Below are 17,291 nucleotides of genomic sequence, written 5' to 3'. Positions count from 1 at the left end.
GAAACTACTTTTATAACGACGTAATGCATTATAGACTATATTAATTTGAAACGAAACTGTAAGTTCTAGGTGGCCAGATGAAACTGCTAATGGTACACTGAACCACCCATTCCCAGTCGATGATACCGTATCTGACGGCGTTTTTTGCTTTCAGCTTACGTGTTCGCTCAATATCCCTCCCGTGGTTGTCGAACACAAAGAATTCCTTTTCGCTGTTTTCTTTAATATGCGATAGCAAACGTCCTTCAGAATTAAAGCTCCGTAGCGTTTGAGCCCCGAAAGCATGGAATATGAATTCACACATCTTTATTGTTTGGTTGTCTTGTTTTCTCAGGAGTATCAACACATTTAAAGAAGACATGAGATTAGCGTTATTGTTCAACTGGCCATTCAAATCAGCACCACTCTCAAGGTTAGCCCTGAAACGAAACACATCTTGACTCTTCAAGTTCTTCGTATAAAATGACTGTCCAGCAGGTAGAAGAAAGGCATGCCAGTTATCAAGCACGCTGTCACTCTCGATAGCGTACTCAACAAAGTTGTCAGCAAGGATAGGCCATCCTAAAGCCAAAGCCTGAAGGTATTTTGCACTTCTGGAATGTCCATCCGAAAGGAAAGCTCCGAAGTTGATCCCCGAAAACTTTTGCAGAACAAGCCTGAGGTGAGATGAACTGCTGGCCTCAAATGAAACGAGTTTGCTGATTTCTAGGTCGTAAACAAGACCACCGTGCCTTTCAATAGTCTTTGTAAGAGCCTCTTTACGTTCAGGAGCCATCGATGTGATGAAAAACACCTGCCCACTGAAGACTTGTGATACTTTAGTGAAAGTTGCTGTTTCAGGCTTCGCCTTTCGAGGACTCTTATACTTTGGCTCGGGAACAGGCAGACCTTGGTCGGTGGCCTGTGAACTCTCCAGTTGATTAAGTAGTGGTTGAATGAAACCATAGTCTCTTTGTAGAAGGTCAACACCATCGTAGATTAGCTGAAAACGCAGCTGATGCAGAGCCCAGTCATTGGGTTCCATGTAACATGTGGCTAAACTCACTTGAAGCTCTCCACCAACACCTATATTATGCTTACCCTTCTTTGAAAGATGAAGGGTATCGTATCCCCTAACACACTTGAAGGGAGTATCATCATTGGTGGACATTCTTGTGACAACAAACTCAGAAGGAGCTTTAAAAGTTCGTAGATTATCACCAATCCTAACGTCAAGAACAAAGAGGTCGGTGTTCTTCATTTCTATCTGACACCAATCGTAAAACTCAACAAGTGTATGGTTTAAATCGATCGAGCGAAGTACCCGGGCTGGATAGTATCTGAACTGAAAGAATGCCCAAACACTGCGGTCATTATCAAGCTGATCCATGGAGAGTGTTGTCAGCGGTTCTTCAGAAATAACATTCAAATCCATCGTTTGTGACTGTGACCCTGGAACGTGATTCATTCGGCGCTTCTTTGGTACATTAATACGTTCACGACTTTCGTCATATCCGTCAGGCAGCATAGGTACATCTTCTGACAGGCTTCGTTTGAGTATGTCGAGGTCGAGCCCACTAACGTCTTGAGAGATATCCTCGAGGTCAGACGAGGATTGACTCCATGTAGCTTTCTTCACTGTAAGATGGCTTCCACTTGGTGTTTGAGACGAAGACTGACTCCATGAGGTCTTTCTTTTGACACGTAAGTGTGGTTGAGAAGGCTCCTCATCGATTTCGTCGTCTAGTATATCAACATCCGTCTGAGTCTTCTTGAGCTTGTGCTTGAATAGACTGTCTTCATAGAAAATATCATTGAATTTCTCATCTTTATCGTCGTTGCTGATGATGCTTAATTCATGTCTGTCCCGTCCGGGCAGGTCATGAGAAGGGTCATCCTTTTGGCTACTCAGTAGCACAGGCTTGCAGCTTAGGTCGACCGAATGTCTTTCCTTTGTCAGAGGCAGAAAAACGTCATCTTCCTCTTGAGTGTTAAGCACCTGAGTGGTGGGTTCCTGCTCTCGATTAACAGGGGAAAGCATCACTGTAGTTGTGTTTTCTTCATTATACTCCGAGTCATTTGCTCGATTAGGAGAGCTGGTGACAGTGTGTGTACTTGAAAGGCCAGACACCACCTGGGTGATTGGTTGGGTGCTTTCCCAGACCGAGTTCCGTCTTCCTATGACCTGGGTAGCATCGTCTTCGGGTTGAAAAGCCACTATCTTTTGAGTCTCATCATTCTGAGGAGGCGGTAGCTGAACGTCGCCTTGGGTAGGGCTTCCACTATAAATAGCTTGATCGCTATGCTTTCCAATGACCTGAGTATCAGCACCCAAGCTCAAATGTTCATGCTCCTCTTGTTGGTGGCCTATCACTTGCGTATCAGCCCCAAGGTCCACCTCATTCAACTTCGGTAGAATGACCTGAGTATCCTTCGAATGGCTATCTGAAGCACTTCTTTGTAGTATGCTAGGAGTTCCATTGGAACGGTAAGTTGGCAGTTCAAGATTGGGCATGCTCTGCATCTCTCGAGTAAAGTGTATATGCTTGATGGACGACCGTGCCGAGTCCTGGGAATTCTTTGAAGGAGAAAACGACCTCAAGTTCCCAAACAAAGGACTAGTATGTATATCTCCAAGCATATCGCTGCTTCGATCAGCCTGGGTAGCAGTATCATTGGTTCCAGGTATAACCACACCGTTCCCGTCCGACTGGATCAGGTCAGCCTTGGTATCCTCGTCGCCAGATATAGACTTGTCTTCGGCGGTATCTCCATACTCAGAAGCAAACACGAGACTGTTGTTGTGTTGGGACTCGGGCACTGCAACTGCTTCCTCAGCCATAACATCAGCTAGTGAATATGATTCAGTCAGTGCGCGTATAGTAGGTAAGGATCACCACTGTGGAAGATAAGGATGGGAGGAAAAGAGATTAAAGAATAAAGGTAAGAAGAAAAAGAAATTGTCAGATTTACTATGTATGGTTTTAATGATTTGAGGTTAGGGAGCTGAGGTTGCTGACTATGTATGGTGGTCTAGTGGTTGGTGATTACTGCCTATATAACCTACATTGGCCCTGGGGAACAACAAATATTACTATTAAACATTGGGTGACGCGAGTTACAACACATTTACTCTTGTAACAATTGATTACAATACTGGGATACCGTAGCGGTTCCGTAAGTAGTCGTCACACATTAATTCTATATGATACAATGTAGCTTTTTTTCAAGCTAACGGTACGGCTGGCTTCCACCATGCTCTGCTTGCTGTAACAAGGATAAGAGCGCTTGGGGATCCTGCTGTACATGAGGATTTTGTTTTACCACATCTGAAAGATAGTGAATTTGATCTTGAGAGAGATCCTGGGGGTACTGTGGTTGTCCCTGATGCTGAGGTATTGGTGGTAAATGAGGGACAGGCTGATGTGCTCCAGTGTTGTTGCTCTGGCCACTAAGTTTCAGTAAGATTGAGTTAAGATCGGCCTGCGGTGGAGGAGGAGCGATAGATGGGGTTGATACCGACGGCGACTTCTTGAGTATACTTTTTCCAACAGGAATGTAGTCCTTCTTGACAACGAAAACAGCATATAAACCTTCCAATTCCTGTAACTTGGCAAAACTCAAGTAGTCAGGAACGTTGTTGGCATTTAAGGCAAACACATAGGCGTCCTTGACAAACGCAGCTCTGTTGGATAGCACACCAACCTTATTCTTGTGGAGCAAGTAGTCATACAACTTGTTGAATTCTGATTGCCTCTCGACAGGGTTGAGCTTAACGACATATAAATCTCTTGAAGTGGTGATTTTTGAGAGGTAAGGATCAGCCTTGGAACGGTCTAAACGTCCTTCAATATGATACTTGGACCGTTCGAATAACTCTTTGCTGACACGAATCACCCTATTATGGAAACTTGCGGTGACATTATCCTTTGGCTTCTCGTACTTTGTACAACTCACAAATTCTGCTTTTGCACCGAAAGCAGCAAAATCAGGAAACACGATTTCACCATTCCAGAAGCTGGTTGGCATTGTAGGAGGAAGCTTCACCTCTGGTTTCTTAGGAACAGGCGGCAGCTTAGGCTTTTCTTCGGCAGGAGGCGATGGGCCCTTCAAAATGAAGTCGAGCTCATCGTCGCTGAGATTTTCAGTTTCCTTCTTCTCCTCCTCCTCCTCTTCTGGTTGCTCATCATTCTCATTTTCTTCTTCATCATCATCAGCCAAATGGTACAGCTTAGGCGCCAGTGGGTCTGCCTTGACTGTTTCTCTTGGAGTAGGAGAATCTTCCTTAAAGTTCCGGTGATCAACAGTTCTTGCAACTATCGTAACCTCATCATTATCCAGAGGGTTGTTGCTGACTTCAACAATCTCCTCACCTTTATGCGTTCTCCGAATACGCTGGCTCAGTGGGTCTTCCACCGTAAGCACCGAGCGTCTTATAGACTCTTGACGAACCTTTTCAGCGTATTCCTTCAAGTCTCGGTCGATTTCTTCTGGTGGCTTGGACACGGCGTCCAGAAACGTTAACGAGCCATCTGCAAGCTTTGCAGCCACTGCTTCTTTTTTAACCAAGGCCATTACGCTTCTACTCTTGTCTATGTATTTCTTATTTGGCGTCAAGCCCGACCACTGGAAAACGGCCTCCTCAAGCTTTTGAGCAATAGAATCCGCATCGAACTTGCCATGTTTGACCACCACATTCTTCAAAGCCTTCTCCACGCTTTCTCTCGTCTTGGTAGCTGCGCTCTTGGGTTTCGAATAGGCCTTCTTTTCAGGAACAGACCTTCTTCTCACTGGAGCCTTGCGTTCTGGCGAGTCACATCGGTTGCACTGGTACTTCTCTGGAATCAGCGTTTCTGACCTGTAACCCATACATTTGGCATGTTGCCACGTATGACAGTCATCACATTCAATCATCGTTCCGCCTCTGTCTTTATCCTCATCGTAGTTATCTTGGGATGTTCCACAAGGATCACATCTCACGTCGCCTTCGTAGTCATTGCCATCGCTTTCAGCAGCCTTGTTGAATTCAGCTTCGTCTTCGCTTTCTTGACCAGAAGCATTCTCCTGGCTATACTCTGTATCTTGCTTTTGTCTTTTGGCTGGAGGCTCGTCTTCAGGCTGGTAGTACACGTCAAACAGGTCCCTGCCTGTATGCTGGCCCTTGTTGGTCCTTGATGAACGACGGGGCTCTTCTTCCATTACTGCTACAAGAGGTGACGTTTACTGATAGCGGGAAAAATGATCGTGGGGGAATATGTTTGGGGGCAAATAGATAGGGTAAGTTGGAATCTGTTACATGATCCTTTTAAATTTTTTTTTCTCTAGTGGGGACCAGTTGTGTGCCGGACAACCAGCCTTTTTCCAAACCCAGTTTTGCAGCCAAACAATGCCTTACTGTTTTACCCCCTTTTACAAGTCTTTTTGAAATCTAACAATTCATATAAAAATTCCCTATAAACCCTTGATTAATGCCATGAAATCTCTGTCCTCTCCCATAACCTCTTCTGCATCTGTGAGCGCATTTGCACTAAATAATCCAGATTTAGTGGGTCTGTAGCCCTCTGATGCTGCCTCAACCGCCAGTGCTCTTCTTCTCTTCAGTTTGGAAACACCACTGTCTGGCAGTGCTTGTGTTCCCGCTGAATCTTGTGCATCAGCGTCTCCAGTCTCGCCGCTCAGTCTTCTATCTTTCCTGCGATAGCTGTTGCGGCGACCAGAACCTAACCTCGAAACGCTGAAGTTCACAATAGGCTCATGGACAGAATGAGGTTCTTGTAGATGAGACTTGTTACGGAAAGCCCCAAGCGGGACTTTCTTCTTTCTGTTGTTGAAGTCTCTCCAGATACGGATGTCATTCTCGTCGTCATTGTCCAACTCGCTGATATTGAGTAACTCTTCGAGCTCGATGGCCGAGTCTTCATGCTCGTTCTTGTTTCCAAGACTGATGGACTTCCATCCCTTGGTTCTTGGGTTCTTCTGGGCATTCTGGTTGCTCTTCAATGTTCTTGTAGATAAACCGTCAATGATACCAAAAGGCTTGCTCTCAATAGCTACCCAAGTACCAAGAACAGGTGGTCTGTAATCGGCAGTCTTCGAAGACAAAACCTCTTTAGCCATCTTGCTACCAGCGTGGTTCTTGCCGGATGTTTGAGGAAGAGACAAATCAACATCCGTGGATTCACCACTGTCGTATTCCTGATCAGACAATGGCTCAAGGCTGAACTCACGTTCGTTGTTTCCCTCGCGGGCTTCCTTCTCTTGACGGAAGATCTCTTCGAGAATAAGCTGTTCTTCCACGTCAACGGGCTCGGCATCACCCTCACCCTCAGATTCACCATCAGAGCTCAAAAAGTAGTTCCACAAGTAGGAGTCATCGTCTTCTTCACTATCGAGAGGTCCACGAGGAGCCTTGCGTTTCTTGCGGTTGGACAGTTTTTGCTTTTGAGGAACTATCTGCTTGGAGTCGTTCTTAGCAAGGTCCTCAACGTTCTCATTTTCGTTCTTCAAATCCAGAAGACTACTTTCCGAATCCTTGCTTTCATCTTCGAAAAGTGGCGCATCAAACTCCATCAAATCCATGAACTCATCGACATCCTCTTCGTCTTCGTCATCTTCCATGTAACCATCAAGGTTATCGGATTTGTTGTGTTCGGTGCCATCGTGAGGGTACTCAGTGACCTTGTCTTGGAAGTTCTGTCTTCCGATTCCTTTAGCGAAATCAGACTTGCCAGCTTCATCTTGAAATTCATTTTCATCATCGAAACCGTTCATCTCGAACTCGTTCACCAAGTACTTCTCTTCCTCCTCTAGGAAAGGATCCATTGTCTCATCTTCATTGACAGAACTAACCAGGCGTTGCCTTGATCTTGGCGTAGCAATTTCATCATGCGGGTTAGCGTTTATGAATTCTTCAATATCATTATCGGCTTGTAAAGTTGCCAAAAGATCGTTGTCATCGAATTCGTAATCGTCATCAGATTGAAGTTCATCATCCTTAATCTTAGGAACATCTATGATAGGGTCATCAAATTGGAAATTGAGGTTGTAGGACTGTTTATCACCCTGGTCATCCAACACTTCTTCACCAAGGTCTTCTTCTTCAGGTTGGGTAGGCTTCACCACATTGAGGGCATCTTCTTGTTCACTTTCATCTTCAATGGCAGACTCGTTTGCAGCATCATCAAATTCAAACTTAAAGTTAATGTTATCCGGAAGGGGAAGTTCTGATTGACGTCTGTAGTCTGACTTTCTTCTCTTTTTGTCTTTTGTGTTGTTTTGTTTCTGTAAGGCTTTAATGGCCTTGAGAGATTTCTGAGACTTAGCGTTAGCTCTTCTTTCTGCCTGTAGTTGAACAAAGTCGACTTCGGAATCGTCTGACGATGAAACAGAAGAGTTTTCTTCTTCGTCATCATCAGACTCCGATTGATCCGAGCTAGAGTTAGAATTGCTATCCGACTGCCCCCTATTATCGATCATTGAGTATATGCCCGTTAGACCAACGGATTCATTATCATCTTCATCCATATCGTCGCTTACAAGTTCGTCATCCTTATCGGAATCAAACACTTGAGCGTACGATGCCTTGGGGCCTTTTTTAGGGGCTCTCTTCTTAGCAGCCTTCGAAGCCGTCTTGGCTCTAGCCTTGGGTAACTTTGCATTTTTGAAAAACACCGATCCATTTCTCAGAGCTGATTGTTCGTCCTTCTCGGACAAGGCAGTAAGGGAAGACTCTGAATCGGAATCACTATGTTTTCTTGCTTCTTCGCTGTAGTCAGAAGAAGAGGAGCTAACAATGCTAAATCTCCTATCTCTCTTATAAGGTAGATTCTTAATATTCTTGCCGCCATAGCTGGGCGACTTGTACATTTTTGGGTTCAGCTTCTGGGAAAACCCAGAAGACTTTTTCGTAGTTTTCGGCATTTCCTTCTCTTAGTGATTCTTGTTGAAAAATTTGTCTAAGAGCGTATGAGTGGTTTTTTGTTATATGTGAAGAAGCTAGTCAGCATTATATGTGAAAAAAGTGGAAAAACCGGAAAGTCTGTTGAAAACAAGATTAAAACACCCAGGGGAGAAGGAAATTTTCAATCCTGAGTAACGCTGTAAAAGCTATAACGAGCTGCAATGAAAAGATGAAGAAATTTGTCTTGACTGGTGCAGTTATTATAGTAGCAATTATAATACTATTTGTTTGGATTGCTGGAGATCAGGCAATCTATTTGAATTAAGATTTGGGTTGAAATGTGTGGTAAAAATAATACTAGATTGAGGCGATGAGGTAAATTTCACGATATGTGATGTTCGAGTGCAGGAGAATGGACCACAGTTTGGAGAAGGGGCTGAACGAAAAGTAGCAAAAGAAGTGGAAAAAAAAGCCAAAGTGGGGAAACTAAGGTCTTTTTAGCTACCCACTTCACATTCAAACACTAATTGATCCCGTTCCACTTCTTGTGGTTAGAAGTACCTCAACATGCGATAAGGGTTGTTTTCACTATGCATATGCGAGCAGCACTAGAAGGTCTCACGACCGTTGGAAGATAAGGCCAGGAAAGGGTTAAAGATGATTTACAGAGAGTTTTGATGGTTTTCGTATGTTCGTTAAAATTCATTATGTTAGCGATTTACTGTTTCCTTAGCCAAATTTACCCTCTTGCAACCGTATGTGCATCGGTATTGTGTGAGTAAGACAAATGTGCGAAATGGCTCAAAAGGAGTAGTGGTTATGTTGAGCAAATCCAGACGTTTTCATAGGCTAGAAATGTGGGGCCCTTGAATGATGCATTCACCTGGTCCTCGTGCTGCCACCTGCGTTAATTTTCGCTAGTGGTTACCGGAATATGCAAGTGCAGTTATCTGGCGAAGTCCACAGTGGTTGCAAAATGAGGATGGATAGGGGGGATGCAGTTATGCCCTGGGGGTTGAATGGTAACTATGGAATTTAGATGGGTGGGTTACAAGAGTTAGAGAAAGATTTAGACTGGGGTGGAAGGGAGACGTTGGGAGTGGTGATAGGGTATCAATTGGGTAGCAATGGAGTGAAGCATTAGGCAACGGAACCTATATTGCTAAAGTATTTTGATAAAGATAGTTTGTGGTACGTTTTAATAAGTGTTAGCAGTGGCTTTGAGATCTAGACTAAAGAGATGGCGTTATTGGCTATACAATTTGATATACATTGTGAGTGCAAGAGAAGGAGGTTGGAGATATCACTGATCGGAGTCTCCCCGAAAGGATAAAGAAAGTTACCCGAGAGAATATTTAGGCCAAACTTTTAGAAGAAATATGGACGAGTAACGTTTTCTATTCAAATGGTTACATAGTCCAAGGAGAACATGAATAAGTTGGATATGGTGTTTTTGTAGACCAAGCCAACAGTATGTACTAATTGCAAGCTGTTCATTATAGGGCTTAATAAATTCATTCAGTGATAAAAGGTTCCGTTTTGAGAAATATTACGGCAAACACTTAGTACTCTTATATAGCCCTAGGAAGTGTTTTGGCTGCGAAATGTCACAAAGAACGGTGTCCAGGCTCCACCAGTATCAACCATAGTCTCTTCTATCCTCTTCATGAAACACACGATCCAAGAATATCCACTACATAATTAATTTCCCAAAGTATCAGCAAACATTCCCCAACCCTTTATCTCATACCTTCCTACACTATGTGTTTCAGAGTAACCCTCCATTCAACATACCAGCACTCACCTCCACCTCCACGCAAATCCCCCCTCATCGGCCAACGAAAACTATTTAAATACCCCTAAATCCACTTCTTCAAAAACACCATTTCATAATTCATCCTCCCCAACTCCCTAACATTCCATCAGTCCACGGTTCTTCTTCTCCTAGTCCCTTCGCTGCCTGCAGCCGAATACGCGCCAAATTCGCTTGTTCCTGACGCCTGTCAAGTAGAAAAATAGGAAAACCTCCATCACCACAACAAGACCATAGAATGTCTGTTTTGAACACACGCAACCTTCGAGTGATCGTGGCGGCATTTTTGCTTTTCACTGTCGTGGGCTACTTTGCCGTTTCGGCTGGCCACTACTCCGAGTCGGCCACGAGGGTGAAGCCTGCTGCCAACTCTGATCTCCTTGAGTCAGCTAACACCTTGCAAGGTTCTGCTCATAAAGGGAACGAGGCGCCATATAAGGCTAGTTCTAATGTTCAGGGTAACAAGGCTGACAAGTTTGAGTCGCCTAAAGCGCCAGGTGAAGCTCCAGCTGCTGAGAAGCCAGTAGCTGAAAAGCCTGCCGTGGCTGAAAAGCCTGCTGAAAAAGTTCCAGAAAAGGGCTCCGCTATGGGAAGCACTGGCTCTACGAAACAGGGATCTTCTGGATCAAGTTCGGGTTCGGGTTCTTGTCAGCAAACCGACTATGTCATCATGATCGACGCGGGCTCTACTGGTTCCCGTGTTCACGTTTATTCTTTCGATACATGTGTCTCGCCTCCAAGATTACTTAACGAGGAGTTTAAGATGCTTAACCCTGGTCTTTCGTCTTTTGATACCGCTACAAAGGAAGCTGCTGCCTCTTTGGACCCCTTGTTGAAGGTGGCCTTGGATACCGTGCCAAAGGAGAAGCAGTCATGTACTCCAGTCGCCGTTAAGGCCACTGCTGGTCTTAGAATGTTGGGTGCCGAGAAATCTGACGCTATCTTGAAGGAGGTTAGAAACCACTTGACTAACGATTACCCATTTGCTGTGGTCGAGGGCGACGGTATCTCTATCATGGAAGGTAAAGACGAGGGTGTGTACGCTTGGATCACCACCAACTACCTTTTGGGTAACATTGGTACTTCTGAGAAGATTCCTACTTCTGCTGTTTTTGATCTTGGTGGAGGATCTACTCAGATTGTTTTCGAGCCTGACTTTGCAGACAAGAACGAGGCCTTGGCTGAAGGTGACCACCGCTACGAATTCACTTTCGGTGACAGAGATTTTACTCTTTACCAGTTCTCTCACTTGGGCTACGGTTTGATGGAAGGTAGAAACAAGGTCAATGGAGCTGTGGTGCAGAAATCCAAGGATTCTTCCTTGACCAAGCATGCTTCCAAGGCTGCTGCTGAATCTGCTACCGCTGGAACTACCCTTATGAACCCTTGTATTCCACCAGGTGCCACTGCCAAGGACGTTGTCGTTCGTGTTGCTGACGACGAATTCTACAAGGTCAATTTCGAAGGCTCCACTGACGGTTCTGCTGCTCAGTGTAGATTCTTGGCCGAGGAGGTCTTGAACATGGATGAGTGTAAGCAAGCCCCATGCTCTTTCAACGGTGTTTACCAGCCATCTCTCGTGAAGAACTTCCACAAGAACTCAGACATGTTTGTGTTCTCCTTCTTCTACGACAGAACCAACCCATTGGGATTCCCAGGCTCTTTCACCATGGAAGAATTGAGAGACTTAACCAGCGCTGTGTGCAAAGGTCTGACCTCATGGAAGACCGTTTTCTTGAGCGATGCTTTGCAGGAGCTCGACAAGGAGCCTCAGTGGTGTCTTGACTTATCCTTCATCACCGCCATGCTCCACACCGGTTACAACATCCCATTGAATAGAGAATTGAAGACCGCCAACAAGATTGCCGGAAACGAAATCGGCTGGTGTCTCGGTGCTTCTTTACCTTTGTTGAACCCAGAGAAAGGCGGATGGAAGTGCAGGGTCAAGGAAAACGGCATCTAAGGGAACCGAGGCAAACGGAAGGCAAACATTTAAAGCCGGGGTCCCCCGCATCGAGGAGATCACACTACATATAATTAGTTTTACAACGACAAAAAAAAAAGTCACCTTCTTTGCAGGCAGGAGAAAAGACGGTTCCCAGCTTCTCTCATTGTATGACTGTTTATGGAGTCCAGCTGGCTCGCACCCGTTGGGTGCACATGAGACATTGGAAACCGAAAGCGCACTTGCCTCATATATAATACATCCCCACGAGCTACAAAGCAAGATCTTTCTAAAAGAAGCCCCAGTGCACATCTCCAAACAATCCCTTTTTCGAACAGGGTCACATTAATAAGTCTTTGATGCCACTTTGCTTGATACGTCAAATCGACTTTGTGACACCATCGTAACCTTAAAGATCATCCCCCAGTCATGCCTAATAAACCAAGAAGAACATCTTCTCTTGGACAACAGATCCATAAGAGCCGGCTGTCGCTGGCGACGCTTGATAGAAGGAACTCTCAGCTTAGTGATGGAGCTAAGCAAACTTCACAGATGTTGAAGAAGTTTGGATCCGAGGAGCTTAAGGAAGTACGTTCCCATACGGATTTGGCAAGAACTGCCAATGGCGTTAGAATGCTTACGAAGAACATTGCCAAGGCCACAATTCAGCTTCATGTGAGAGCCATTATGATTGTCACCAAGGCTAGAGATAACTCTTTGATCTACTTGACGCGAGAGGTGGTGGAATGGCTTCTTACTAGACATGACGATATAACGGTGTATGTGGATGCCAATTTGAAGAAACTGGCTCGGTTCTGTGCTGCTTCGATCCTTAAAACGTACCCAAAGGCTCAGCATTTGTTGAAATACTGGAATAAGGACCTTGTCAAGCGGAAACCTGAGAGCTTTGACTTGGTGCTTACATTGGGCGGTGACGGTACTGTCTTGTACGTGCTGAACTTATTCCAGAGGATTGTTCCACCAGTGATGTCGTTTGCGTTGGGCTCTTTGGGTTTCTTGACCAATTTCAAGTTTGACCAGTTCCAACAGCGAATGACCACCGTTCTTGATACTGGCGTTCGTGCTTATATGAGAATGAGATTCACCTGTCGAATCCATAGAAGCGACGGAAGCTTAATTTGTGAACAACAAGTTCTCAATGAGCTTGTTGTGGACAGAGGCCCTTCTCCATATGTAACAAACTTAGAGCTTTATGGAGACGGATCTCTTCTTACTGTTGCACAAGCAGACGGATTGATTATTGCAACTCCTACTGGATCTACTGCCTATTCCCTTTCTGCTGGTGGTTCGCTTGTGCATCCAGGAGTGAGTGCCATTCTGGTTACTCCAATCTGTCCTCATACGCTTTCTTTTAGACCAATCCTTTTACCTGACGGCATGTTTCTCAAAGTCAAGGTGCCAGCCGAGAGTAGAGCTTCAGCCTGGGCATCTTTCGACGGTAAAGTTCGTACCGAACTCAATAAGGGAGATTATGTGACTGTCCAGGCAAGTGCATTCCCCTTCCCAACAGTTAGACTGTCAAAGACCGAATATTTCGACTCTGTGAGCCGAAACTTGAACTGGAACGTTCGTGAGCCACAAAGGCCATTCTCTCATTTCCTTACTGGTAATAACAAATCTGAGTTTGAACAACACCAGCGAAATGGAGGCCAGGAAGACCTTCAAGACCGCCTTGCTGGTTTAGGAGTTAACGATAGAGACGACTACGATATTGACTGGTCTGATGATGACAATAAAGACGAAAATGAGCTGTCTGAAGTGCAACTGCTGCTGCTGCAGTTGGCTATTGATTTCAAGAAGGACCAGGCACATGGCAGTGTTCCAGGAGAGATGGATGAAGAAATGCTCGACTATAATGTGGTAGAGCCTTTCCTTCCTCTGCCAAGCAACGAAATCCGTACTCCTACTGGCCATAACTATGGTGTGGATGATAGAGAGTGTTACACTCATCCTAATGCTACCATCCTGCTTTACGGTGATTCTTCGGGGAATTCCGATGAGACGGAACAGTCTTGAGGACAACACTAGGCTAGATTGTTCATGCATCACCATACTTAGCTCTCTGCATACCCCAGGACGACTCGAGTGACCACCTCAAGACATCACCAGGTTAGAACTGCCACATGCCAACGCTTTGTCTGTAATAATCAGCAACAGACCAGCAAACGTTTGCAATAATATTTGATGTATATAATTCTCCAACTTTTAATTTATCGCCACCTCTTTAAAAATCTACTATTCTTTGGCCATTATTATCATTCTTCCTACTATTGGGTGCAAAACAGCCAACTGGAGACAGCACAAAATCATTTCGCAACCGTTGTCTGGATGCTGTCAGAAAAAGAAAGAAAATTAGACCAAATCGTACACGCGCGAGAAAATACAAAGTCACGTGCGCGCAGCCTTATCAAAAAGAAATGACCAGGCCAATTCACAAGAAGAGGTCTAAAGATGTTGAAATTAAGTTTGAGAGGTGATCATGGAGACATTGTACTGCTATGCAAATTTCGGCTCTCGGCCGGGGTTCCAGCGGTAGTTATCACGCATTGAATTATCTTCACGTGACCAAGGAAAAAATTTATCAAAAAAGCAATACGCAGGGAATATAGAAAAAAAAAGTAGAAGATCATCCATTCATTTTTTTTTCTTCTAACACTCACATTTGAATAACATTAGAAGTTATATTCAACATGACTGATTTAGCACAGGAAATGAACAAGCTCTCTGTCAACGGTGAGGCCCGTAACGGTGCCCCAGCCGCCCAGAACGGTGCTCCAGCCTCAGGCGCCAGCAACGGTTCTTCTGACAAACCCCAAAAGCGCCAGTACGTGCCACCACACTTGAGAAACAGACCTCAAGGCCAGTCCAGAAACTTTGGTGGCAACGACTTTGGTGGCTCTGGAAACCGTGGTTTCGGCGGTGGAAGCCGTGGCGGTTCTGGCTTTGGCGGTTCTGGTTTTGGTGGCGGTCGCCGTGGTGGTTTCGGTGGCAGAGACAACAACTCGAGACCAAACCCACGTTCCGGTCAGGGCCGTTGGGTTGGTGGCAAGCACGAGCCTTCTCCACGTAACGAGAGAATAGAGGTTGACTTGTTTGGTTTGCCAGACGAGACAGTCCACTCCTCTGGTATCAACTTCGACAACTACGATGATATCCCAGTTGAAGCCTCGGGTGACGATGTCCCAGACGCTATTACTTCCTTCACTGCTCCTCCTTTGGATGAGCTTATGGTTGAGAACATCACCATGTCTAGATTCACCAAGCCTACTCCAGTCCAGAAATACTCTGTTCCTATTGTCGCTAACGGCAGAGACTTGATGGCTTGTGCCCAGACTGGTTCCGGTAAGACTGGTGGTTTCTTGTTCCCCGTTTTGTCCGAATGTTACAAGAACGGTCCTCTCCCTGTCCCAGAGACCGCCGGTGCCTTCTCTTTCAACAAGGTTTACCCAACTGTGTTGATTATGGCTCCAACTAGAGAATTGGTTTCCCAGATTTTCGACGAAGCCAAGAAGTTCTGTTACAGATCTTGGGTCCGTCCTGCCGTTGCCTACGGTGGTGTTGACATTGGCCAGCAGATGAGAACTTTGCAAAGAGGTTGCGACTTGTTGGTCGCCGCTCCAGGTCGTTTGACTGATATGTTGGAAAGAGGCCGTGTCTCTTTGGCCAACGTCAAGTACTTGATCTTGGATGAAGCCGACAGAATGTTGGATATGGGTTTCGAACCTCAGATTAGACACATTGTCCAGGAATGTGACATGCCAGACGTCCAAGACAGACAAACTTTGATGTTCTCTGCTACTTTCCCAAGAAACATCCAGATGTTGGCAAGAGACTTCTTGAAGGAGTACATTTTCTTGTCCGTTGGTAGAGTTGGTTCTACCTCCGCCAACATTACACAGAAGGTCTTGCTTGTCGAGGATGACGAGAAGAGATCTGTGATCTTGGACTTATTGTCAGCTGCAGACCTCGGTTTAACTATTGTCTTTACGGAAACCAAGAGAATGGCCGACTACTTGGCCGACTTCTTGTACGACCAAGGATTCCCAGCTACTGCCATTCACGGTAACAGAACTCAGTACGAGAGAGAGAAGGCTCTTGCTGCTTTCAAGAGCGGTTCCGCTCCTATCTTGGTCGCTACTGCCGTTGCCGCTAGAGGTTTGGATATCCCTAACGTTCAGCACGTTATTAACTACGACTTGCCAACTGACATTGACGATTATGTTCACAGAATCGGTCGTACCGGTCGTGCTGGTAACGTTGGTATTGCCACTTCTTTCTTTAACAGAAACAACAAGATCATCGTCAAGGACTTGCTCTCCCTTTTGACTGAGGCCAAGCAGGACATCCCAGACTTCTTGGTCAAGATCTCCAGAGAGTCCTCTTACGGTCGTGGCGGTGGCCGCGGTGGCCGTAGCGGTGGCTTCGGTGGCAGATCCAGTGGTGCTACCAGAGATTTCAGAAGACAAGGTGGCGGCGGTGGCTTCGGCGGCAGCAGTGGCTTCGGCGGCGGTTCCTACAACAATGACTTTGGCAGCTCCAGATCTCTGGGCTACTCCTCCAACTATGGTAACCAAAACCAGAGCACCTCTTGGTGGTAATCCATACTGGATTGGAGTGTGATCTTATCGCATAGTTTGCTTTTGTCGTTTTTACTGTTTTCATTTTTGCATTTTTTTTAAAATAATCGATCTTGCTGGTTTCGTCTCGCGCATCATGCTTAGGGCATGGTGATTCGAGGCATTTTATGGTGTGTCTGAATCTTAACACAGAAGAGATGGAAGGAAAGATGATTCATTTGGCTCAATATCTTAGGGGGTCCTGAAGATACTTTTTTTCTTTCTTCATATACACGAATAGCGAGTGCGTTGACACTCGTGGTTCGTTTCCAATTTTTTTATCTTGTTGTCTTTTGTTGTTCACTATCATGTTCTTTGGAGTTGCGCTTGCAGTTTGGTTTTAATTCGGTTGTGTTTGGCATTTTAACTTCAGAAGAATGTGTATTATTACTACTACTTTTACATGGGCAAGGCGAAAGAGGATGGGATAAAAAATTATATCTACAAAAATTCAAAAGAGGAAAATTCTTCTAAAAAAAATGGGGTTGTTCGTCGATGGCAGCGATCTCAAATTTCCTTCACTCGTTTTTCGCTTTACATGGAATTTTATTTATCGGATTTAGACATTTGTGGTTATTATATAGAGAGTATTATTTATATGAAAATGCAGCAATATTTGTGCAATCAATTATATCGTGTAGTTAACTCATCAAATCTTGTGTCTCTGCCAAGACCTTCCTCAGCATTGATATACTGCCCTCTGTAAACACCAAAGACAGTTCAAGTTCATTCTATTAACATTTCGTTGTCATCAACATTACAGAAAACTCCAGTAGACTCAATTTCGCTTCTTTATATCCATCTTATCTATCCACCTAGCCTTAATATCTATGATAGCTGTATACCCCTTTTCTTGGAGCCATGGCAGCTGCAAACGACAAGCACGTCAAAGTCATGTTACACAAAAAGGTGTATTCATTTAATTTCAAAAGGCCGACGATTCCAACCAAGTCCAATCAACTTGGGATCTCTAACCTTTCTATCAAAGCTGGTTAATAATAGCAGCCCTCTGATTCA

The 17,291-nt window shown here is 44.9% G+C and overlaps 5 protein-coding genes across 5 annotated transcripts; 3 read left to right on the top strand and 2 right to left on the bottom strand. All coding sequences in view use genetic code 12, as the record gives it.

Moving 5' to 3' along the window:
• Positions 1–40: 40 nt before the first annotated feature.
• Positions 41–5,178, bottom strand: CXQ85_002616 (uncharacterized protein; the record flags this gene model as incomplete). Its single annotated transcript, XM_025486282.1, has 2 exons — positions 41–2,829; positions 3,216–5,178. The coding sequence occupies 2 exons, from the start codon at positions 5,176–5,178 to the stop codon at positions 41–43; spliced, it is 4,752 nt and encodes a 1,583-aa protein (XP_025343832.1).
• A 252-nt stretch (positions 5,179–5,430) lies between these two features.
• On the bottom strand, positions 5,431–7,845 carry IFH1 (Ifh1p; the record flags this gene model as incomplete). Its single annotated transcript, XM_025486281.1, has 1 exon — positions 5,431–7,845. One exon carries the CDS (start codon positions 7,843–7,845, stop codon positions 5,431–5,433), a length of 2,415 nt encoding a protein of 804 aa, XP_025343831.1.
• Positions 7,846–9,930: 2,085 nt separating this feature from the next.
• Positions 9,931–11,655, top strand: GDA1 (guanosine diphosphatase; the record flags this gene model as incomplete). The annotated part of the gene is made up of 1 exon (XM_025486280.1): positions 9,931–11,655. The coding sequence occupies one exon, from the start codon at positions 9,931–9,933 to the stop codon at positions 11,653–11,655; it is 1,725 nt and encodes a 574-aa protein (XP_025343830.1).
• Positions 11,656–12,066: 411 nt separating this feature from the next.
• Positions 12,067–13,674, top strand: CXQ85_002613 (NADH/NAD(+) kinase; the record flags this gene model as incomplete). The annotated part of the gene is made up of 1 exon (XM_025486279.1): positions 12,067–13,674. The coding sequence occupies one exon, from the start codon at positions 12,067–12,069 to the stop codon at positions 13,672–13,674; it is 1,608 nt and encodes a 535-aa protein (XP_025343829.1).
• A 674-nt stretch (positions 13,675–14,348) lies between these two features.
• Positions 14,349–16,256, top strand: DED1 (DEAD-box ATP-dependent RNA helicase; the record flags this gene model as incomplete). The annotated part of the gene is made up of 1 exon (XM_025486278.1): positions 14,349–16,256. The coding sequence occupies one exon, from the start codon at positions 14,349–14,351 to the stop codon at positions 16,254–16,256; it is 1,908 nt and encodes a 635-aa protein (XP_025343828.1).
• Positions 16,257–17,291: the final 1,035 nt, after the last annotated feature.

This window comes from Candidozyma haemuli (genome assembly GCF_002926055.2).
Source record: "Candidozyma haemuli strain B11899 chromosome Unknown D_2014730914, whole genome shotgun sequence".
In the NCBI taxonomy this organism is placed as follows: Eukaryota; Fungi; Ascomycota; class Pichiomycetes; order Serinales; family Metschnikowiaceae; genus Candidozyma; species Candidozyma haemuli.
This window is presented reverse-complemented; position numbering and strand designations above follow the sequence as displayed.